The 24,702-nt window shown below is 41.7% G+C and overlaps 2 protein-coding genes and 2 pseudogenes across 2 annotated transcripts in view; all 4 read left to right on the forward strand.

The window, feature by feature from the left end:
• The first annotated feature begins 1,438 nt into the window (after window positions 1-1,438).
• GTF3C6 (general transcription factor IIIC subunit 6) lies at window positions 1,439-12,315 on the forward strand. The gene is made up of 6 exons (XM_059401210.1): window positions 1,439-1,595; window positions 1,887-1,967; window positions 3,269-3,332; window positions 3,428-3,472; window positions 4,995-5,108; window positions 11,004-12,315. The coding sequence occupies exons 1-6, from the start codon at window positions 1,524-1,526 to the stop codon at window positions 11,279-11,281; spliced, it is 654 nt and encodes a 217-aa protein (XP_059257193.1). The 5' UTR covers window positions 1,439-1,523; the 3' UTR covers window positions 11,282-12,315.
• Window positions 12,316-15,863: 3,548 nt separating this feature from the next.
• LOC132018713 (translation machinery-associated protein 7-like) lies at window positions 15,864-18,917 on the forward strand (annotated as a pseudogene).
• A 333-nt stretch (window positions 18,918-19,250) lies between these two features.
• LOC132018714 (transcription factor E2F4-like) lies at window positions 19,251-22,733 on the forward strand (annotated as a pseudogene).
• Window positions 22,734-24,306: 1,573 nt separating this feature from the next.
• Window positions 24,307-24,702, forward strand: part of RPF2 (ribosome production factor 2 homolog) — a 43,994-nt gene continuing 43,598 nt past the window's right edge. The window contains exon 1 of the mRNA XM_059399274.1: window positions 24,307-24,466. Within this exon, the coding sequence (XP_059255257.1) occupies window positions 24,444-24,466 (23 nt within the window). The 5' untranslated portion in view covers window positions 24,307-24,443. The remainder of the gene's footprint in view (window positions 24,467-24,702) is intronic.

A 24,702-nucleotide genomic window follows, 5' to 3' on the forward strand; every position in this document is an offset into this window, starting at 1 on the left:
CAACCCTGCCAGCCAGGCCACACAAGTGTTGTGAAATAACATTACACAATAAATACTACACACTTACTAAAGATTATGATGTAGATCTGTACTTACCATGGAAAACTTGGAAAAACATCCATGATATTGTATACAAGGAGAAAAGCAACTTAAAAACAAAGGTACAGGGGCGCCTGGGTGGTTCAGTGGGTTAAAGCCTCTGCCTTCAGCTTGGGTCCTGGTCCTGCAGTCCTGGGATAGAGCCCCGCATGGGGCTCTCAGCTTGTTGGAGAGCCTGCTTCTTCCTCACTTTCTATCTCTGCCTGCCTCTCTGCCTACTTGTGATGTCTGTCAAATAACTAACTAAATAAGCCTTAAAAAAAAAAAAAGAAAGAAAGAAAGAAAAAAGAACAGAGGTACAAATTTAACACTTAAAGTGTTTACATGTGGAAAGAAGCTGAAAAGATATACGTGTTTTTTAAAAGTCAATACTCTAAAACTTTGTGTATTACTGATAGATAAAACACGTTAAATGCTTACTCTGTGCCAAATGCTGGGTTAAATCTATTTTACATGTATTGTTCCATTTAATCCTCATGATAACCAACTTGCGTAAGACCTTGATGCTAAAAATGCAGCTGAACTGGACAAGTATCCGACCCAAAAGCTCACGCTCTTCGGAGCCAGCTCTTATCATCCTGTCTCAGATACAAAGATCATTTATTTCATAATCAGAGAAACCCGTGAGTTTTCGGTTCAAAACTCCGCTTCCCCAGGCCTCTGAATTGCCCTAACGTTGTTTGGTCTTACAGCACCTGGGGCAATCTCATTAGCATTTAATTTGCTGGGTTCCTCTCTTGACCGCTCTTAGATTCTCGGGCTGCCAGGCCTGAAATCTGGACCCAAGCGTTCCTTACGTGCTATACTGAAATGTTATACGAACTCGTCTCAAGGAGAACTTGAAAGGAGATATTAAGAATTTCTTTCTAGGGGCACCTGAGTGGCTCAGTGGGTTAAAGCCTCTGCCTTCAGCTCAGGTCATGATCCCAGGGTCTCTGCTCCGCGGGGAGCCTGCTTCTTCCTCCTCCTCTCTCTGCCTGCCTGCCTCTCTGCCTACTTGTGATCTCTCTCTGTCAAATAAATAAATAAAAATCTTAGAAAAAAAAAATCCTTTTAAGAAATGCTGAGTCTGGCCAAAACTGAGGCCTCTTCATTTCCCTCTCACATGGCTGTCTCCTTGCTTGCACCTTCTTTATCCTCTCTCCCTCCGCAGCCCTCTCCCCCTCCCCAGGCCGGTAGCCTAAGAGTGTCCTTGGTCACAGGCCTGCCCCAGTAGGCCTCCCCCGGAGCCGCGCTCCTTCTCTCAAGAAAGGAACGAGGAGGAGGCCTGGAGCATTCCTCCACGTGGGCACGGGGGCGGCCATCTCACGTTCTGGCAGGAGCTGTCTGCGGGGCCCGAGCCGCAGCCCGACCTGCCCGTACTCAAGATGGCGGTGGCGGAGGGCGTGGCCAGCGACTCGGAGGTTCCGAAATGGTGAGGAATCATGGCGGCCACCGAGGAGCGGATCCGGGAGGACGGAGAAGAAGAAGAAGAAGAAGAAGAAGAAGAGGAAGCAGTGAGTGGCACGACCGCGGCCTGCGCGGCGGGGGCGGCGTGTGGGGCAGCTAGTCGGGACGCGGCTGGCGGGAGGGAGAGCCCGGGCCTCCGCCCTAGCTGCCAGACGGTAGTAAATGGGGAAGTAGAGGACGTTACCTTAGGCAGCGTCGCTTGCGTCCTCTCGTTCAAAGCAGGACCTGGTGCTCGCCAAGGTTGGGATCGCTGCCGTGGGGATTTTTGGCTTCGCTTGTTAACTGCTTCTTCCTACACACTCGCGCTAGCACGTTAACGCCTCTTTTTCTTCTACCAGGAGCAGTTGGTTCTGGTGGAGTTGTCGGGCATTATTGATTCAGAGTTTCTATCAAAATGTGAAAATAAATGCAAGATTTTGGTGAGTCTAGTTGCATTGGGTGATTTCCGTAGATTTTCTTACATTTAAAGAAGAATGAACAGTGAAACACGTATCCCCAAAGATCTATTCCTCGTGACAAAGCGCTGGATGCTAAGGACAATCAGAGAGAAGCACAGAGGGACTATGGGAGCAAATAGGAGAAAATGCCATAGTTGGCTTGAGTGTCTGAATGTGTGCCTGGGGAGAGTTAAAGATTTAGAGGAGGTAGCGTTTTGTTATTAACCAGTATATTTCGAAAAAAAAAAAATACTTTGTTTTAGGTAGTGAGCGGGGAGAGAAAACAATGCAGACAGGCTCTTCCTATGTGCATGCAGAGATTAACTGGAGAAGGGAGGCAACCTAAGAAAAGACTTTCAAGACCTCACACTCTGCTGTTGACTTGAGCTGTGGTGTCATGTTACCATCTGTTTTTATCACTTTACATAAAAATCTTTGAGCTACTGTTGACAAAACTTTCTCTGTTCTTACCTTAACTTGAGGATGTTGATTGAAATACACCTTGCTGCTTGGCTACGAATGCAGCATTCTTCAGATTGTAACTGCAGTGATCAGAGCATTTTTAGCTTACCTTGCACTTGCTAGGACAAACTCCGGAGGTTCCCCAGTTTTGGAGATCACTCTCCTTGGTAGCAAGGCTCTTTGTTTTTTGGTTTTAATTGATATGTAATTGACATACATCATTATATTTCAGGTGTACAACATAATGATTTAATAGTTGTATGTACTAGGAAATAATCATCACAGTCAGTCTAGCTAATATCCATTTACAATTTTTTTTTGTAATTAGTATTTTTTTTTCCAATTAAGTAAGCTTTGTGCCCAACATGGGGCTTGAACTCACAACCCCAAGATCAAGAGTTGCACGCTACAGACAGCTCACCAGGCACTGTGTTGTAATAACTTTTAAGATGTTACTCTCTTAGCAACTTTTAAGTGTACAGTATGGTATTATTAAGTAGAGTAATGCTGCACATTACATCCCCAGGACTTATTTTATAACTGAAAGTTTGTATCTTTTGATTATCTTTACCTATTGCACCCAACCCCTCAAGGATTTTTTTTTTTTAATAGAGGGAGAGGGAGAAGCAGAAGGAAAGGGGGAGGGAGAATCCTAAGCAGACTCCATGCCCAGCATAGAGCTCCAGGTGGGACTGGATCTCATGACCCACCTGGACTGAAATCAAGAGTTGGATATGCTTAACCCACTGAACCACCCAGGCTCCCCTGCAAGGCTTTTTCTAATGATGATTTTTTTTTAATGACTTTGTATTCTGTTGCAGGGAATTGACACTGAGAGGCCCATTCTGCAAGTGGACAGCTATGTCTTTGCTGGAGAGTATGAAGGTAGGAGGCTGTCACAGATGAAACTCCTTTTTTTATATGATTTTCAGAGAAAGTTACTCTTATTTCTCAACAAATTGCCTTCAACTTTTCTGCAGACACTCTTGGGACCTGTGTTATATTTGAAGAAAATGTTGAGCCCGGTAAGTGTGTGCGTTGCTGACTCAAATCTTTTTACTATGAAATACTGCCAGCTTACTTTTGTACAGTAGTTAAACATCTCATGTGCCCATTGTCTAGCTATATCAAATCCTACCATTTTGCCAGGTAGTTAAAATACATTCCAGATACATTTGAAGCCTTGTATATAACCCTCTCTAAACCTATGCCCTTCCTCTCTTGGTAATCACTTTTCTGAATTTGATGTTTTTCTTTCTTTACTTGATTTTGTATTACATAGATATGTATCCACAGACAGTAGTAGCATTTTTTTGTGTATTTTCAAACTTGATACAAATTATAGCATATTATATGTATCATTGTATATATTTTTTCAGGTACAGATAGGTTTTGAGATTTATACAATTGGTAGGTTCTATTTTCCCTGTTGCTAAGTATTCTATTTGTGACCATACCACAGTGTATTCTTCACCAGTAATTATTAATAACTATGTAATTAGTTACATAGTAATTATTTCACCAGTAATTAATAACTATGAAAATTTATTGAATGCCTACTCTATGTCAGGCATTGTTCTAAATGCTACATGTATTAACTCGTTTAATCTTCATCACAAGTCTGTGAGGTCGATACCATGGTTGTCTTTATTTTATATTTGATGAAACTGAAGCACTGAGAGGTAAATAACATTCCCAAGGTCATACACAAAGTAAGAGACAGAGCCAGGATTTGAACCCAGGTGGTGTGGTCCAGAGCCTGTAATCTGAACTATACTTTTTAACTCACTGCAGAGATGCTGCCATGAGTATTTTGTGTCTTGTGCATGGATGCAAAAATGGCCCTAAGATATACACTTAGAAATGGAATTATTTGATTGCTGAGTGTGTGTTAGGTTTAACCATATGAAATTACCCATTTGAACTGAGTATGGACGGCTTCATGTGGTTCACCCTAATAGGTAGTGCTAGGATCCTTTCTGAAGTGTAGTGTCAGTGACCTATGGCAGCATGTGGAAGTTTCCAGTGTTCTTCACACCTCCAGCTCAGAGCCTTATCGTCTCTCTTGCCTGTGCCCACAGTTTCCTGTAAAGCTATAACCTCGGGCAGCAGGTTTTCTCTCAGTCTTCTTTCATGATTGAGAACATCCTCACACCAGACTGGCTTCAAGTAGTAAATCTGACTTTGATGCTTCATTTTGAGTGGTAGAATCTGAGACTTCATGACCCTGTAAGGCCGCATTCCTGGTCCCACTTCCTTGCTTCACGGCTGGAGCCTAGCAGGCCGATAGGTTTAACTTCATGCACAGCTTTGTGTTTTGGTCCTCTGGAGATGTTGTTTTGGGGTCTAGTTTTGCCTTCAGTTGTTATGTATTTTATCTGTCATTTCTCTTTACTGGGAGCAGGAGGGATGAGTTAAATTTTGAACTTACTACACTATCTCACCAGGAAGTAGTTCAGTCTGACCCTTTAGCTGGAATTACTGAGGCTTAACATGATTATTTGGTGGCATCAACAGTAAAATAATTGAGTTCATTTTATGTTCTAGGTGATACAGAAGGCAGTGATAAAACAGTGCTGAAATATAAATGCCATACAATGAAGAAACTCAGCATGACAAGAACTCTTTTGACAGAAAAGAAGGAAGGAGAAGAAAACATAGGTTAGTTCACTTAGCTCTCTGAAAGTAGGTGATTTACTGTTGGCTTTGACAATGACACATTGCTGCCAGGACATACCTTGTAGTAACAACTATGTTCTATGGAAATCAAGAGTGCTCCCTGAAAAGTACCAGATATAGATTTAAAATTCATTTGAACTGTAGGGGCGTTTGGGTGGCTCAGTCATTTGAGCTTCTGACTCTTGATCTCAGCTCAGGTCTTAATCTCCTGGCTGAGTTTGAGTCCCATGTTGGGCTCTGCTCTGGGCATGGAGCCTCCTTTAAAAAAAAAAAAAAAAGATAAAATAAAAAAAATTCATTTGAACTTTAATGTAGCAAAGGGCACTGGAGACATTTAAGAAATTTCTTATCTCCTTTGCACTGGAAAAAATCAGGAGGAGTTTGTCAAGAACCTTGATAGATTTCTAACCCCTAGGGAATTCAACAGCTACCACTACCCACACCCCTCCTGTAATTAAAAGTTCTTTGTGAGTGGAGATGATAGAATCTGGATTTTCAAGTGAAACCCTAGAGGATCTCCTAGAAACTTGTGGCAGTGTGGCAGCCTTCCCCAGGAAGCTAATAACTGGAAGAAGCTAGCTTTATATGTTAGGGAGGGACTGTAAAACCACAGTTGTTGGACCTGAGTTTCATTCTTTTTTTTTTTTTTTTTAAGATTTTATTTATGTACTTGACAGACAGAGATCACAAGTAGGCAGAGAGGCAGGCAGAAAGAGAGGTGGGGAGGCAGGCTTTCTGCGAAGCAGAGAGCCCAATGCGGGGCTCAATCCCAGGACCCTGAGATCATGACTTGAGCCGAAGGCAAAGGCTTAACTCACTGAGCCATCCAGGCGCCCCCTGAGTTTCATTCTTAACACCCATCCACTGAGCTTTCTCCAGTGGTCACCCCGAAGTGGAGACTTTAGTCTAGTGCTTCTTGCAGCCATAGCACGCACATGTTTGTGGAGATAAACAGATAATCACTTGATAGTTTAAAAGCTCATTGCTCCTAAGTGAAATAAGAGAGAGAAAGACATGATTTCAATTATGTGGATTATAAGAAAAACAAACGAATAAACAAAAATCAGAAAGAGACCCATAAATACAGAGAACAGACTGGTGGCTGCCAGAGCAGGGGAGAGCTGTAGGATGGACAAAATGGTTGAAGGGGAGTGAGAGATTCAGGCTTCCAGTTATACATGAGTAGGTCATGGGCGTTAAAGGTACAGCATGAGGAATACAGTCAGTGGTATTGTAATAGTGTTGGGTAGTGACAGATGGTAGCTACAGATGTGGTGAGCATAGAGTAATTTATAGGCTTTTCAGATCACTGTATTGTACACTGTGTTGTACACCTGAAACTAATTATCACTGTGAAACTAACATCACATTGTATGTCAACTCTACTTCAATTTTTAAAAATTTTTAAATTTTTATTTATTTATTTAAATATTTTACTTATGTATTTATCAGACAGAGAGAGTACAAGCAGGGGGAACAGCAGGCAGAGGGAGAAGCAGGCTTCCCGCTGAGCAGGGAGCCGTATGTGGGACTCGATCCCAGGACCTGTGGTCATGATGACCTGAACTGAAGGCAGACATTTAACTGACTGAGCCACCTAGGCACCCTCAATTTTTTTTTTTTTTAAAGATTTTATTTATTTATTTGACAGAGATCACAAGTAGGCAGAGAGGCAGGCAGAGAGAGAGAGGAGGAAGCAGGCTCCCTGCGGAGCAGAGAGCCCGATGTGGGGCTCGATCCCAGAACCCTGGGATCATGACCTGAGCCAAAGGCAGAGGCTTTAACCCACTGAGCCACCCAGGCGCCCCCACCCTCAATTTTTTTTAAAGATTTTATTTATTCATTTGAGAGAGAGGATGATCAGGGGGAGGGGCAAAGATAGGAGAAGAGAGAAAGCAGACTCCCCACTGAGTGGGGAGCCTGACATAGGACTTGAGCCCAGCACCTAGAGATGATGACCTGATCCAAAGTCAGACACTTAACCGACTGAGCCACTCAGGTGCCCCGCAACTATCCTTCAGTTTTTAAAAACTCACATAATTTGAGAAAAGGAAAAAAAAACTTCATTGCTCAAAGACACATTTTGGACTCTAGTGTAAACAGGACTCTAGGGACGCCTGGGTGGCTCAGTTGGTTAAGCAGCTGCCTTCAGCTCAGGTCATGATCCCAGCTTCCTGGGATTGAGTCCCACATCGGGCTCCTTGCTCGGTGGGGAGCCTGCTTCTCCCTCTGCCTCTGCCTGCCATTCTGTCCGCCTGTGCTTACTCTCTCTCCATCTCTCTCTGACAAATAAATAAAATCTTTAAAAAAAAAAAACAAAAACAGAACTCTAGTGGTGAATATTTATGGCTTGGTTTATTCTGTTTTAAGGAATAAACATTTAAAAGTACATTAATCACGTAGAAATTAATTATACCAATTACACATAAAAAACTTTGTTCCTAACATGTATATCACAAAACTATCCTCCTTTTTAACACTATGAAAAGAACAGGAAGAAAGAGGTACTTGAAATTCCAGAAAGATTTTGAAAGGTAGTTACATATGAGATAGGTTAGCTATTATTTATTCTTTTTATTTTTTATTCTTTTTTTTTTTTTAAAGATTTTATTTATTTGACAGAGATCACAAGTAGGCAGAGAGGCAGGCAGAGAGAGGAGGAAGCAGGCTCCCCACTGAGCAGTGAGCCTGATTCAGGGCTCAATCCCAAGACCCTGGGATCATGACCTGAGCCGAAGGCAGAGGCTTTAACCCACTGAGCCTCTGAGGCACCCTATTTATTCTTTTTTAGAGAAGAAAGTTGTAGAATTTTCTTTTCTGCAGTCTTTAATAATCTAATAGGCCTTTGCAAAGATAATGGTATTTTGCTTAATTGCATAAATTAGTTAGCCAACTAGTCAAGGCTGTATTGGTTATGTATTGCTGCATAGTAAATTATCTCTAAACTTAACGGTTTAAAAAAACAACAAAGATATTTTCCACAGTTTCCATGATTGAGGAATTTGGGGATCAGCTTAGCCAGGCAGTTCTGGCTCGATGTCTCTCTTGATGTTGCAGTCAGTATGTTGGCTGGGTTGCAGTGACCTGAAAATCTAAATAGAAGATGGCTCCCTCGCATGGTTTGTGCCATCTTTTAGCAGGAGGCCTCCATTTGAGGGCCTTCCTGACACGGCAGCTGGCTTCTTCCAGATCAAGTGATCCGTGAGAACAAGGTAGAAGCCACAATATGTTTTATGAACCAGCCTACAAGTCACATTCTGTCATTTCTGCCATTTCCTGTTCATTATGGGGAGAGATGACACAGGGGTAGGAATACCACCTGAAGACCTTTGGGGACCAACTTGGAGGCTGGCGACCAACCACGGCAATATGCTGCAGGTAGAACAAAATAGAAAAAGATGAGGTTCTCATGTTCTGGGAATTTGCACTCTAAATCCCATTGAAACACACGTATGAATGTGACTCAACACCCATTTCATTCAGTCTTTGGAATGTGCCACGTATCATGATAAATATCAGAATAGGCTTGATGGCTTCAAGGTTTTGAACTTGGTGACTAGGGGAATGATGCTATTGGATGGGGAAACCAATGAGAGAATAGTTGAAGCTGACTAGAGAGAAAAGGACTAATCAGCTTTTGATAGAAGGATATTTTATGTTAGTAGTATTAGAAGACATGGCATCAGCTGTAAGGATGTTTCAACAAATTGTCACAGAAGAGTTGGTTTATGGTGGGGAATAGGAGCAGTGGGAAGTGTGAACAGGGTGGCAAAGGTAAGTTGCCGTATCTTAGAGATCTCTGATGGCATTTTTTTTTTTAGATTTTATTTATTTATTTGACAGAGAGAGAAATTACAAGTATTCAGAGAGGCAGGCAGAGAGAGGGGGAAACAGGTGCCCTGTTGAGCAGAGAGCCTGATGTGGGGCTTGATCCCAGGACCCTGAGATCATGACCTGAGCCGAAGGCAGAGGCTTAACCCACTGAGCCACCCAGGCACCCCTCTATCTGCATTTTGAAGATGACATAAATAGCTCAGACTTGCTATAGAAATTAATGAGGATCCATTGAAAATATTTGAAGGGGTCATAAGGATAAACGAAAAAAAGGACTAGCATTTTTCTTTTTTTAAGATTTATTTATTTTAGGGGGCGCCTGGGTGGCTCAGTGGGTTAAGCCGCTGCCTTCAGCTCAGGTCATGATCTCGGGGTCCTGGGATTGAACCCCGCATCGGGCTCTTTGCTCAGCAGGGAGCCTGCTTCTCTCTCTCTGCCTGCCTCTCTGCCTACCTGTGATCTTTCTCTGACAAATAAATAAATAAAATCTTAAAAAAAAAAAAGATTTATTTATTTTAGAGAGAGTGCACACAGGGGAGGCGCAGGGGGGGAGGAAAAGGAGAGGGAGAGAGAATCTTAAGCAGACTCCCCACTGATTATGGAGCCTGATGCAGGGCTCAGTCCCACAGCCCTGAGAGTGTACCTGAGCCAAAACCAGGAGTCAGATGCTTAACCAACTGAGCCCACCTGGGCGCCCCCAAATTACTAGCATTATTGAAACAATACTTGATTATAGCGGTGGGTGGGTTAGGGCTGTGACTGGAAGTATGAAACGGGCAACAATTTTTTTCAAGTTTTTTGTTGTTGTTGTTTTGGTTTCTGTTTTGGAGAGGTGTCTTATAGTTGGATGTTCCAACTCAAAATGACGTGTGAGTGTTGAGTTGAAAGATGATAGGGTAGTATCATCTATTACGGAAACTGAGGAGAAAATTATAGGGAAGTGAAAGACTTCTATAATGCTTGAGGTGGCAGTGAGAACTCAGATTATCTCAGTGAGTTAGGAATTGGGACTCAGGAAAAGGGGCTTGAATAGTAACTGAAGTTGATTAGTTTCAGTGATTTTTTTTTTTTTGTGGTCTCAATTATTTTTAGAAAATTTTTAATTGGAGGAGCACCTGGGTGGTTCAGTCAGTTAAGCGTCTGCCTTCAGCTCAGGTCATCATCTCTGGGTTCCGGGATCAAGCCCTGGGTTGGGCTCCCTGTTCATCGAGGAGTCTGCTTCTCCCTCTCCCTTTGTGCCTCTCCCTGCTTGTGTGCTCTCTCTTGCTCATGCTCTCTCTTTCTCATGAATAAATAAAACCTTTAAAAAAACTTCTAATTGAAATATAATTGATACACAATATTAGTTTCAGGTGTACAACATAGTGATTTGGTAATTATATACATTACAAAGTGCTCACCATAAATATAGTGACCATATAGCTTCTACAATATTATTGGCTCTATATCACTTACAGTGATTTTGATGTTGCATATAGTACAGGCCTTCCAGGGTTTCCATGTAAGATGGAAATAATGTGATTGTTTATCAGTAGTCATGGCACCATGTTCATTGGTTTATGTTGAGGCTTTAGTTTGACATGTATTCATAGGATGAAAATTTAAAGAGAGGGGTGCCTGGGTGGCTCAGTTGGTTGAGTGTCTGACTCTTAATCTCAGTTCGGGTCTTGATCCCAGCATTGCTGAGTTCAAGCCCCACATTGGGCCCAACACTGGACATCGAGCCTCCTTTAAAAAAAAATTAAAAATAAATTGGGTGCCTAGGTGGCTCTGGGTTAAGCTGCTGCCTTCAGCTCAGGTCATGATCTCAGGGTCCTGGGATCGAGTCCCACATCGGGCTCTCTGCTCAGCGGGGAGCCTGCTTCCTCCTCTCTCTCTCTGCCTGCCTCTCTGCCTACTTGTGATCTCTGTCAAATAAATAAATAAAATCTTAAAAAAAAAATTAAAAATAAATAAAAATAAAAAAATAAAAAGAAATACATGTAGGTAACTGAAATTCCTTTTACATATTTCTTTCTTGTTTGTCTTCCCATCCCTCACTAGGTGGTGTGGAATGGCTGCAAATCAAGGACAATGAGTTCTCCTATAGACCCAACATGATTTGTAGCTTTCTGCATGAAAATGAAGATGACGACGTAACTCCAGCCTCAGATAAATCCTTGGAGTTGGAAGACCAAGAGATTCCAACGAAAAATAATTCAAACCTGGGTTATGAACAGGGGAAATCACTGAACTTGGAAGTAGAGAATTCTGGTCCTCTAATTGATATCCCTTCTGAGACAGAAGGTTATGTTTTTATGGAAACTCAAGATACTGTCTAGGAAATCACTCCTAGATGAAATGTTTCTCATTATAACTAATAATGAACTTTTTGGAGTTTTTATATAAAATAATCGTGTGGCTTTCAGTTCACTATATTACTAGTTTTGTTGTCTATACGTGCATTTCTGATCATAGCACAATTTAATATACCAGAGTTGTTAAGGACCAGATATGAATTGAATTTTTAAAAATCTGGTATAAATGACTATAGGGACCCTTCTTTAAATTTCTTTAAATTGGAAGTTTTATTAAGGTAAGTGTATAAGTTTTTTTATTGCATCCATCACAAATTATTACAAACTTAGTGGCTTAAAATGACACAAGTGTATTATTATATAGTTTTGTAAATCAGCTATCTGACATGGGCTGGGTTAAAATCAAGATGGTGACAGGACTTCATTCCTTTCTCAAGGTTGAGGGGTAGGGGAGACTGTTTCCTTGTTCATTTAGTTGTTGGCAGATTTCAAATCTTTGCCATTGATGGATCAGTGTTCCATTTTCTTGCTGTCATCTGAGGGCCATTTCCAGCTTCTAGAGGCTGTCTGCATTCTTTGGCTTATGGTCCTCTTCTCTTCAAAGCTGGTAAATCTCTTCCTTCTTTTGCTTCGTCCTATCTCTGACCCACCTTGCTAATTACCTGACCCAGTATCTGTTCTTTCCTTAATTCTAATCCGAGAATTATTGGTGTGTATCCATATATGTTATCCATTGCGTATCCATATATGTGTAAATATGTGGCCGTATGAATAAGTTCTGGTCAGTGATATGGAATTATAAGTGTTGAGTGATGGATGCTTCTGGAAAGTTTCCTTAAACTTTAAGGCATAAAGAGAGATGGGCCAGTTCAACTTCTCTTTTTTCCCCTGCTGGAACATGGTGGCTAGAGCTTCAGTAGGCTTTTTGAACTGTAAAGAAACTTTGGAAATAGAAGCCATGAGTGGCAGAGCAACAAGATAGAAGGTTGGATCCTGATATGATGCTGCCCTGGACTGCCAGGAATAAAGATTAATAAATCTTTTCTTTTTTCCCCATGGTGAAATGGCTTCAAGTTTACCTTTGGCATTGTTTCTGGAAATCTACTAGACAAGGTAATAATTGAATGTCAACTGTGATGTGAGGCAATGTTGTTTGTGATTAAAAATGACTCTTTATTGGGGTGCCTGGATGGCTTAGTTGGTGAAGTGTCTGACTCTTGATCTCAGCTCAGGTCTTGATCGCAGGGTCATGAATTCAGGCCCTGTGTTGGGCTCCACACTGGGCATGGAGCCTGCTGAAAAAAAAAAAAAAAAAAAAAGAAAAAAGACCCCTTATGGGTAAATTGTGTCTAGACCTGAAAGACTATGACAAGTATAAATGCCCATTGGAAAATACAGACTTTGTTTGTTTGTATTTATAAGTAGACTCCATGCCCATCGTGGGGATTGAACTTATGACCCTGAAATCATAAGTTGCATTGTCTACTGACTGAGCCAGCCAGGCGCCCCAAGCATTAGGTTTCTTATTACAAAGATTCCTGAAAGCAGCACTCATGGCTGTTTCAAGAGATGTTAGTTCTTGGGGAAGCTGAAGTTTCTAAGCCAGCATGGCTTCTGCATGCACCCAAACGATCGTGTCTCCTTACACCTGAGCTGACACTTGGGGGCCAGAGTAGAGCCTCCTGTTGAAACAAGCATTGTGCTGCTGTGCTGTTTCCTATGAAGTTAAGTGAGTCTGGTGCTGGGTTCATTCCCATAAGGCCTGTTGGGTCCTGTGAGTGTGAATGTCCTTCCAAACCTGGGACAACTCCTCCTCTTCGGGCAGAGAAGACACTGCAACTACCTACCTCCAGCCTTTACGTGCAAGAAATAACTTGTCTCTTGTCAGAGTCACTCTGTAATAGCCACACTTAATCCTATTACTACCTTACCCATTTTGAAAAGTAGAGAAAAGTATAAGGAAGTAGAATGCAAGATTCTTGAGATGTGTAATCTTGCTAAAGAAACTGATCTAGACTGATGTAGTTCTAACTTGAAGAGGATAATAAAGTCTTACATTCTGGAGAGAACATAATGTGTTTTAGTTCCTTACCTGGAAGTGAGAATAAATGTTTGGAATTTAGTAAAATAAACCTTATTTTTCAACTATGAAATATTTTGTAAGACCAGAACTTCACAAATGAATTTCTTCATCATTGATCTGCCTTACTGACTTACTAGAATTACTTACAAATGAATCTTGGAACTACAGTCTCCATGTAGCTGTCACAGTACTACTTCTAACACTGAAACGATACTCTATTTAATAACGATAATGATATTCTATGTAATAGGATTATATTGCTTCGGTGTGCTGTGGGGCATTATTCCTTAAGGCCATTATGGAAATGTTAGGAAATCCAGGCATTTGTTCATTACGAACTACATAGTTAATCATAACAAATTTATGACAGATACGGCCAGCTGAGTGAAATTATTGATGATATCATGTGGTTAGCTATTCAGTAGCAGCTGATAATTTTTTAGAATCTGTTTTCATTTCATTCTGTTCCCATACGAAACCACACAAACTTCCTAATGTGTCAGGCATACATAGTATTTTCTTCCAGAAATGTCATTGGTTCTAAAAATGGGTTTGCTGTCTCTCTTTTATGACTTCCACTATTATATTCTTATGGAATAAGAGAATCCTGTTTTGTTTTGTTTTGTTTTTTTTTAAAGATTTTATTTGTTTATTTGACAGAGATCACAAGTAGAGAGGCAGGCAGAGAGAGAGAGAGAGGGAAGCAGGCTTCCTGCTGAGCAGAGAGCCCGATGTGGGAATCGATCCCAGGACCCTGAGATCATGACCTGAGCCGAAGGTAGCAGCTTAACCCACTGAGCCACCCAGGCGCCCCTTAGGTGTTTTGTTTGTTTGTTTGTTTTAAGCTTTTATTTATTGGTTAGAGAGAGAGGGAGAGAGAGAGCACAAGCAGAGGGAGTAGCAGGCAGAGGGAGAAACAGACTCCACGCTGAGCAGGGAGCCTGATGTGGAACTCATCCCAGGACCCTGGGATCATGACCTGAGCTGAAGGTAGATGCTTAATCAGCAGAGCCACCCAGGGATCCCAAGAGAATCCTTTTTGTAAAATTATCTAGAAGTACACATTATTGACTCAATACAGAGTGAATATATACCTTTCTTAATTACAACATGTTTCTAGATACTGCTGTGTATATTTTTTCTTTTAAAATTTTCTTTTGGGCAACTGGGTGGCTCGGTCAGTTAAGCTCAGTCACTTTAGCTCAGGTCATAATTCAGGGTCCTGGGATTGAGTCCCATATTGGGCTCCCTGTTCTATGGGGAGCCTGCTTCTGCCTCTGGCTCTCTCACTCCCTCTCTCTCTCTCTCACATAAGTAAATGAATAAAATATATATATTTTTTCTTTTTAGGGGGGATGGGAGGGACAACTGATACTTTGTTTGGGGTTTAATGTAGTTGTACTTGCATATCATGTATAAGGGTGTCAAGATAGCAAAGTCCTAGTTTTCTCAGATCCAACATAAGAATTCTTTCACTATCATGTCTTTATAAATCCTTATTTTCTATTCATATTCCATGCTCCCATTTGGTGATTGTATTAGTTTGCTATTGCTGCTGTAACAAATTACCACAAATTCAGTGGCTTAAAACGCATTAAATTTATTGTCACTCTGGAAGTCAGCTTCCAAGATTAAGTTTTATGGGGTTAAAATCAAGACGTTGATAGGGTTGCATTCCTTGTGGAGACTCCAGGGGAGAATCCATTTTCTTATCTTTTCCAACTATTAGAATTCCTTGGTGTGATGTCCCAAATGTAACATCTTCAAATCTCTCTCTCTCACCTGCTTCTGTCATCACATCTCTGATTCTTACACTCCTGTGTCCCTTGGGGTCATGGGATTCAGCCCCACATTGGACTCCATGCGTGGCAAGGAGTCTGCTTGTTCTCTTAGTGCTTCCCCACCCTACCACCCGCTCTCAGTCTCTCTAAAATAAATAAATCAAATAGATAGATAGATAGATAAAATCTTCTAAAAATTTAAAAATAAAATATTTCAAAAGCCCACAAAAGACAAAAATAATGGAAGAGAAAAATACCAACAAAGAACAAGGGCAACAACTAGAAAACTAATATCTGTGATAGATATGAATCCTACTATATCAGCAATAATTTTGAATTGCAGTGCTCTGAATGCACTAACTAAAACAGAGATTATTTATCAGAGTAAATCAAGAGAAAAGACCCAACTAAATATTGTCAACATGAAACCTACACTATATACAAAGACACATAAAGATTAAAAACAATGGAGAACAATATCATTCTAACACTAATCCAAACAAAGTAGGAGTAGCTATATTAATTCAGACAGAGACAACTTAAGATCAAGGAAAGTTATCAGGGATAAAGAGGGACATTACGTATTGATAAAGTGGTCAATTCTCCAAGAAGACATAACAATCATTAACATGTGTGTGTCTAACAATAAGAGTGTCAAAATACATGAGGCAAAACTGATAGAATTTAAAGGAGATATAGATGAGTCCACTAATAGTTGGAGATTTCAGCAACTCTATCAGAAATGCGCAGATCAGGTAGGCCAGAAAATTAACAAGGACATGGTTGAACTCAGCAACTCTCAGTTAACTGGTTATATGAGACATCTATAGCCTACTTCATACAGCAATAGAATATACATTCTTCTTAAGCTCTCATAAACATTCATCAAAATACATTTACATTCAGGGACAAAAAATACCTTATCAAATTTAAGAGAATAGAAATCATACAATGTCTACTCAAACCACAATGAAACTAAACTAGAAATCAATAACAGAGCTGGGAAATTCCAAAATACTCAGAGATTAAACAACACAAGTAACACAGTGCAAGAACTCTCAAAAGAAATTTTAAAATATTTTGAACTAAATGAAAACTTGTCAAAAGTTGTGGAATACAGTGAAAGCTGCACTTAGAGGAAATATATAGCATGAAATGCATATAGTAAAAAAGAAGAAAGAAAAAAAAGAAAAGAAGAAAGATCTAAAATCAATCATCTAAGCTTCCATGTTAGAAAATTAGGAAAAAAAAAAAGCTAATTAAATCCAAAGTAGGCAGAAGAAAGCAGTAATAAAAATTAGAAGACAATGAAATTGGGGGCACCTGGGTGGCTCAGTGGGTTAAAGCCTCTGCTTTAGGCTCAGATCATGATCCCAGAGTCCTGGGATCGAGCCCCACATCGGGCTTTCTGCTTGGCAGGAGTCTGCTTCCTCCTCTCTCTCTGCCTACTTGTGATCTCCATCTGTCAAATAAATAAATAAAATCTTAAAAAAAAAAAAGAAGTAAATGAAATTGGAAACAGGAATTCAATTGAGAAAATCAAAGAAACCAAAAGCTGATTCTTTGAAAAGATCAATAAAATGCTAAGACTCAAGCCTGGCTAACTAGTTAAAGAGACAGATTTTTAATATCAGAAATGAAAGAGGAGAACTTCCCCAACTTGATAGAGACTATTTACAAAAAACCTCCTGTTAACGTATTAATGGTTAGAAACTTGAAGCTTTCCTGTTGAGATCAGGAAAAAGGCAAGAATGTCCCCCCTCAACACTGCTTTTTTAACATTGCACTGGGAAGTCCAGTTAATGCAATCAAACAAGAGAGGGAACTAAAAGCGTACAGATTGAGGAGGAAATAAAATTGTTTGCTCCAGATGACATGATCATCTATGTGAAAGCATCTACCAAAAAACCACAAAAACAAAAACAAAAACTCCTGGAACTAATTAGCAATTGTAGCAGAGATGCAGGATAGAAGTTAAATACACACAAGGCAATTGCATTCCTATATACCGGCAATGAACAAAGGGAATTAGAAATTTAAAACATAACTATTTATATTAGCAAGAGGAAAAAAATTAAGTATTAATTAATAAAATACAAGATCTATATGAGGAAAACAATAAAACTCTGATAAAAGAAATCAAAGAATTAAATGGAAAGATATTCCATATTCATGGATAGGAAGACTCAATATTTTAAAAAAATTTTTTTTATTTTAATTTCTTTTTAGTGTAACAGAATTCATTGTTTATGCACCACACCCAGTGCTTCATGCAATACATGCCCTTCTTAAAACCCACCACTAGGCTCACCCATCCCTCCCCCTTCCAAAACCCTCAGTGTGTTTAGAGTTCATAGTCTCTTATGGTTCATCTCCCTCTCCAATTTCCCTCAACTCCCTTCTCCTCTCCATCTCCCCATGTCCTCCGTGTTATTTGTTATGCTTCACAAATAAGTGAAACCATATGATAATTGACTCTCTCTGCTTGACTTATTTCACTCAGCACAATCTCTTCCAGTCCCATCCATGTTGCTACAAAAGTTGGGTATTCATCCTTTCTGATGGAGGCATAATACTCCATAGTGTATATGGACTACATCTTCCTTATCCATTCATCCGTTGAAGGGCATCTTGGTTCTTTCCACAGTTTGGCAACTGTGGCCATTGCTGCTATGAACAGTGGGGTACAGATGGCCCTTCTTTTCACTACATCTGTATCTTTGGGGTAAATACCCAGTAGTGCAGTGGCAGGGTCATAGGGAAGCTCTGCTTTTAATTTCTTAAGGAATCTCCACACTGTTCTCCAAATTGGCTGCACCAACTAGCATTCCCACGAACAGTGTAAGAGAGTTCCCCTTTCTCCACATACTCTCCAACACACATTGTTTCCTGTCTTGCTAATTTGGCCATTCTAATTGGTACAAGGTGGTATCTCAATGTGGTTTTGATTTGAATCTCCCTGATGGCTAGTGGTGATGAACATTTTTTCATGTGTCTGATAGCCATTTGTATGTCTTCACTGGAGAAGTGTCTGTTCATGTCTTCTGCCCATTTTTTGACAGGATTATCTGTTTTGTGTGTGTTGAGTTTGAGAAGTTCTTTATAGATCCTGGTTATCAGCCTCAATATTGTCTGGATTTCAGTTCTTCCCAGATTGTTGTATAGATCCAGTGCAATCCCAGTCAAAATGCTAGCAAGTTATTTTGTGGATATTGACAAACTGATTTTTTTTCCTTCATTTTTTAAAGATTTTATTTATTTGACAGAGATAGAGCATAAGCAAGGGGAGCAGCAGGCAAAGGGAGAGAGAGAAGCAGTCTCCCCACTGAGCAGGGAGCCTGACATGGAGTTCGATCCCAGGACTCTGGGATCCAGCGTGACCTGAGCTGAAGGCAGACTGAGCCACCTGAGCACCCCTGGCAAACTGATTCTAAAATTTATATAGAGAGGTTTCTGGTGGCAGGGTCTGTGGAAGCAGGGGTAGGTGCCGTGTCCGGCCAGGAAGGTGGCAAGAAGTAGCTTCTGAAGCAACCCAAGAAGCAAGCCAAGCAAATGGACGAGCAAAATAGGGCATTTAAGCAGAAACAAAAAGAGGAGCAAAACCTTGAGGAGCTAAAAGTGAAGGCTGTGGGGGACGGCCCCTCTGGCCACAGGTGGAATTTAGAAATCTGACAAAAGTAAGCTGTTTTTTGTGCCTGAGGCAATGGTGGTCCTTAATTCCATTCCTGTTTAAACATCTGGATTCCCTGTTATAGTATCTGTTGTCACCTATACTAGAATAAAGTGTTGTCTTAGATCCTATTGTACATTTAATAATAAACTTTCATAAAAAAATCAATCAGTCATTAAAAAACTTAAAAGTTTATTTGGAGAAGAAAAGACCCAGAATAGCCTACACACCACTGAAAAACACAGTAGGAGGACTGAAACTACCCAGCTTTAAGACTTGGTATGAAGCTACGGTAATAGAGACAGTGAGAATTGGCAAAAGAACAGACAGTACAGAATAGATAGAATACAGAGCCCAGAAATAAACCTACATAAATATAGTCAGCTGATTTTAGGTTTTTTAAAGGTTTTATTTACTTATCTGAGAGAGAGGGAGAGGGCATGAGTGGGAGGAGGGGCAGAAGGAGAGGGAGAAGCAGACCCTCGGCTGAGCACAGAGCCCAACACAGGCGCTTGATCCCAGGATCCTGAGATCATGACCTGAGCCGAAGGCAGATATTTAACTGACTGAGCCACCCAGGCGCCTCTAGTCAACTGATTTTAGACCAAGGAGCAAAGGCAATGCAATGGAGCAAAGATAATCTATTCAACAAATGACACTGGAACAACTGGATATCCATATACAAAAGAATGAAGTTGGGTCCCCTGCCCTTTAAAAAAAAAAAAAAAAAGATTTTATTTATTTATTTGACAAAGAGAACCGGTTGGGGTGTCAGAAGTAGTGGGAGTGGAAGAGGGAGAAGCAGGCTTCCCGCCAAGCAGGGAGCTCGAGGAGGGGCTCAATCCCAGGAGGCTGGGATCATGACCCGAACCGAAGGAAGACACTTAACGACTGAGCCACCCAGGTACCCCCCACCTTTTATTTATTTATTTTTTAAAAGATTTTATTTATTTGGCAGAGAGAGCAAGAGAGCACAAGAATGGGGATCAGCAAAGGGAGAAGCAGGCTCTCAACTGAGCAGGGAACCTGATGCAGGACTTGATCCTGGGGGCCTCAGACCATAACCTGAGCTGAAAGTAGATGTCCTAATGATTGAGCCACCCAGGCACCCGGATCCCCTGTCTTATATATATGACGATTAATTCAAAATCCCCAGGGGCCTAAATGAAGGAGCTGACGTTATAAAACTCTTTGAAGAAAATAGGGTGCTAGTCTGGCCTGGCTTGAGGGAAGTCGGCAGCCAGGCATGATGGCAGAGGCTGGGCTACAGGTGCCAATGCCCCTAGGCACCCCAAGACACCTCAGACAGCTCTAGAAGAGCTTGGGACTTCTTCCCACCAAGTTCATGTCACTTCTGCAGGAGGCCATGCTTGAACTCGAACAGGTAACTACAGCCTATCTGTGCCAGGTGTATGACATTACTGATGTGCTGGAAGATAATGTGGTTGATGCAGAAAAACCCAAGAACAGCATCTAGTGGCAGTGTTTGGGGCCTGGCCGTACCCTGGAAATTACGTAAAAGCATAAAAGCTGATTGAGCTCAAGACAGATATCAGGGAGGGGGCACCTGGGTGGCTCAGTGGGTTGAGCCTCTGCCTTCAGCTCGAGTTCAGGGCCCCCAGATCAAGTCCTGTTTCAGGCTCCCTGCTCAGTGGAGAGCCTGCTTCCCCTTCTCTCTCTGCCTGCCTCTCTGCCTACTTGTGATCTCTGTCTGTCAAATAAATAAAATCTTAAAAAAAAAAAAAAAGATATCAGGGACCTGCAGTAGCAGGAGCATTGGACAAGCACCGGATGGGTACAGCAGAGCAACTGGAGGGTCACAGAGGACAGTGCAGAACAGCGGCTTGATCTATATCACTCATGAGAACGTATGCAGATGCTTTCCTGAGACATCTTCCTTTCAAGCAGTAACACCTTGAGGTGCCCACCCCAGAGGGTCTCAGTGGGCAGAAGGACCGGATTCAGGTACCAGATTTCAAGTATGAGAAGCATCTGAAAAACGTGAGTGACCCCACGGAGGTGTTGCTGAACAAGGAGGCCTGGAGCTCACTGCCCATGGTGGTGCCACCCGGGGATCTGTTCTTGAGCCCTCTTGCTGTCTCTACCCCTCCACCTCTGTCCAAGCCTGCCCTGACCTAGCACCAAGATGCCTCACATCCAAACAGCATTTGGGTGGCCACTCTCACCCCTGTTCCTGGCAGCACTGAAACCTAGTGGCTGACTGGACCAACAGCTCAGATTGCAATGAGTGCTGGCCCTGGAACTGGTATCAAGGACAGTGGTGAACCCAGTTCCCTCCCACTGGACTCCACAGCACTAGCCACTAGCCACTGAAGTCCTCTGCCCTGCTGGACAGTAGCAGCAGCAGCAGCAGCAGCAGCAGCAATAGCTCATCTGGACCCATCCCTTTTACTTCCTTTGAGTCCATCAAGGCAAACCCTACAGAAGTTCTACAACTTCCAGAGGAGCTGTCAAAAATCTTCAGTCCCACATGAGAGTGCCTGAGCTTCAGAGCTGCTGAAGGAGCTGATATCCTCAGAAGTATTTGCACCCCCCTCCACCTTTCTTCACCCCCTGGGGACCACAGTTATATCTATAATCTGGACAAGAGTAAAGGTGTTTGTGATGGGACTGTTCTCAACATTTGACTGACAAAGACGTGCCCTACGTGGCTGAGACAGAGACCATCTGATCTGGGGGCTGCCTGGAGTCCTCTCCAACCCTACTTCTTCATAGCTTAAGAACCAAAGATCCCTGGCTTCCCCATCCATCCCTCAGTGCAGAGTTCTGGCTACAGTTCCCACTCCTGCACCAGCATCTCTACTGTGCTAGGAGAGCAGAGAATGGAGGCTCAGCCCTTGCAACAAGAGAGCCAAAGTATTTGCCTCTTTTTCTCTGGGGACTTTTTGCTCTCTCCCAGCCCTCCCAGGACCCAGGCTCGACTGCCACTCAGTGGCACAGAACTGACGACCCACCATCTTGTCCAACCCCACTGCTCTGTTCTGTCAGTTCCTCCCACTCTTTGGAGGGAATCCGCGGGTGGACCTGGATAGGGTGGACCTGGATATTTGCTGCACCACCTTTAGCCTTCACTCCTCACCATCCTCTGACTCTACCGCTCCTCCTAGACCTTTTCAAATGCCCTTTTGTGCTAGGTGCTTAGCCATGAGAACCTATGGGTGCTGGTGGGCGCTAACAGGAAGGAACAGAGAGGTCTTTAACAGGAATCTGGGTAAGTGCCTGAGGATTGGCCCAACCTCACCCTGCCGCATAGCTCTCCTTCTTGTTCAATTATTTACCCTCATTTAGAGCCATTTGCAGGGACTTAGGAAGATTTGCAATAATGAATGGATTCCTATATAAAATTATTTTTATACTTTTTTTCAGCAAAAGAGAATAGGAACATTCATACAATGTCCAAGTGAATAAAGACCAGGTCTAAGACCAAAAAAAGAAAAGGAAGGAGAAAGAAAGAAAGAAAGAGAAAGAAAGAATAAAGGTGTAAGTCTTTATCATCTTGGATTAGGAAATGGGTTCTTAGATATGACAGAATACAAAGCAACTAAAGAAAAAAATAGATAAACTAGACTTCATCAAAATTGAAAACTTTTTTGCTTCAAAGGACACTATCTACGGGTGCTTGGGTGGCTCAGTGGGTTAAAGCCTCTGCCTTCAACTCAGATCATGATCCCAGGGTCCTGGGATCGAGCCCCAAGTCAGGCTCTCTGCTCGACAGGGAGTCTGCTTCCCTTTCTCTCGCTCTCTCTCTGCCTGCCTCTCTGCCTACTTGTGATTTCTGACAAATAAGTAAATAAAATCTTAAAAAAAAAAAAAAAAACATGATCTAGAAAATGAGAAGATACTCAGTGGGAGAAAATATTCGCAAATTGTATAAGAGAAAAGGGTCTCATGTCTAAAATGTGTAAAGAACTTATGTATAATCCACAATAAAAAGACAACACAATTTTTAAATTGAGCAAGTAATTTTTTTTATCTATTTATTTATTTAAAAGATTTATTTATTTATTTATTTGGCAGAGAGAAATCACAAGTAGTCGGAGAGGCAGGCAGAGAGAGAGAGAGGGAAGCAGGCTCCCTGCTGAGCAGAGAGCCCGATGCGGGACTCGGTCCCAGGACCCTGAGATCATGACCTGAGCCAAAGGCAGCGGCTTAACCCACTGAGCCACCCAGGCGCCCGAGCAAGTAATTTTAATAAACATTTTCCTAATGAAGGTATATATATAAATGGCCAATGAGCCCATGAAAAGATTTCAACATTGTTTGCCCTCAGGGAAATATAAATGAAAACTTCTTCACACCCAGAGATGGCTTAATAAAAAAGGATGGACAAAATTAAGGAAATTTTGCTAAAGAGTTGAGAAATTGGAACTTGTTTGTGGAATAGTGCTGCCCTGTCCATGTCCTAAACTTAGGGATCTGTGAATATGTTACCTTACCTGGCCAAAGGGATTTTGCTATATGATTAAGGTACGGATCTTGTAATGGGGGATGATTGTGAATTATCCTGGTGGGCCACCTGTATTTACAAGGCTCTTATAAGAAGGATTCAGGAGTATCAGAGTCAGAAAGATGTGACAATGGGAACAGAAGTTCAAGCGATGCCTTTTTAAGACGGAGGAGTACCAAGGAATGCAGATAGCTTCTAGAAGTTGGAAAAGGCAAAAACAAAAAACAAACAAACAAAAAAAAACAGTTTCTCCCCTGGAGCTTCCGGGGGAATGCAGCCCTACTGACATCTTTATTTTATTTTACTTCTTTGGAAAACAGGGGAAAAATAAAAAAAACTTGTTTTAATTTTCCTTTTAAGAAACTACAGCTGAGGAGTCACTCTGCATATAATTGGTAATGTTAAGAATAGGTAGGATTAATAAAAAAATTTTAAAAATATAAAAAAAAGAATGGGTAGCATTCACAAACTAAGAGAATAGAACCTGTAAATTTCTGTTACACATGTGAAAATAGTATCAGTGAAAATAAAATTTTTCTTGCCCAATTTAATGCACAATGAACTCTAGTCATTAAAATATGATTGTAGTATTCTGAGCTAATGTCATTGAGATTCAGTGCAGAAAGTTCAGGAAATATAATACATATAGCATTTTTTAAGTATTTTACTTTCATGGGTAACTTAAAACAACATAAATTTCCCTCAAGGAAGGATTAGTCTATGTCACTGGTGCATATTTGCAAAACATTTCAACACTACAAACCCTAAAAGTTTCAAATGGGGCATTGGAAATGTTTTACTTTCATGAAAAAAGAATCTGATAGAATCTGTAACTGTTAACTACGATTCTTATTCTTCATACAGAAAGCATGCTGCTGTGACATTTAGCATTTTGGGAGATTCCCCGAATAACATCTGGTCCCTGGATATCTTATACCGGGTATACACACAGCCGTGTCCATCAAGCTGGTACAGGCAGTATTACCTAGAATGTTAACTTCCGGCCAAGAGACTGGGCAAAAATCTGTAACCAAGACAACGCGGCAATGGCGAGGCACCGCCAACATGGCGGTCCCAGGAAGTGGCGTCAAGCGCAAGTTCCGGTTCCGCCTGTCCCAGAGTACTGGGCTATCTCGCGAGACCAGGCGGACACGTGCGTTCCTCGGGTACACGCTGCGGTAGCCATGGACGCTTTGGATCGAGTTGTGTGAGTACGCTGGGTCCTCTCTTGGGGGACGTTGGACAGTGGGACTCCTGTAGTGCGGAGGAGTGAAAAAGTCTCCGCTCCGCCTGGCCTCCCCTCGTTCCCCCCACCCTATAAGTGGGGCCTTCGGTGGGTCCGTGTATCCACCAGCCTGGGTATCCCTCTGTTGGTGCCGCTCGGCGGGAGACTGAGAGTCCGGAAGTCCACTTGTGGGAGTTGCCAGGTGGTAGCTCGGAGAT

Source organism: Mustela nigripes, chromosome 5, assembly GCF_022355385.1.
Source record: "Mustela nigripes isolate SB6536 chromosome 5, MUSNIG.SB6536, whole genome shotgun sequence".
NCBI classification, from domain to species: Eukaryota; Metazoa; Chordata; class Mammalia; order Carnivora; family Mustelidae; genus Mustela; species Mustela nigripes.

Excerpts from the sequence above, each read along its gene's own strand:
- GTF3C6 (XM_059401210.1), top strand. The coding sequence starts at position 1,524 with ATGGCGGCCACCGAGGAGCGGATCCGGGAGGACGGAGAAGAAGAAGAA. Across the intron at positions 3,333-3,427 it reads CTTTGCTGGAGAGTATGAAG|ACACTCTTGGGACCTGTGTT; the intron begins GTAGGAGGCTGT and ends ACTTTTCTGCAG. Across the intron at positions 5,109-11,003 it reads GGAAGGAGAAGAAAACATAG|GTGGTGTGGAATGGCTGCAA; the intron begins GTTAGTTCACTT and ends ATCCCTCACTAG.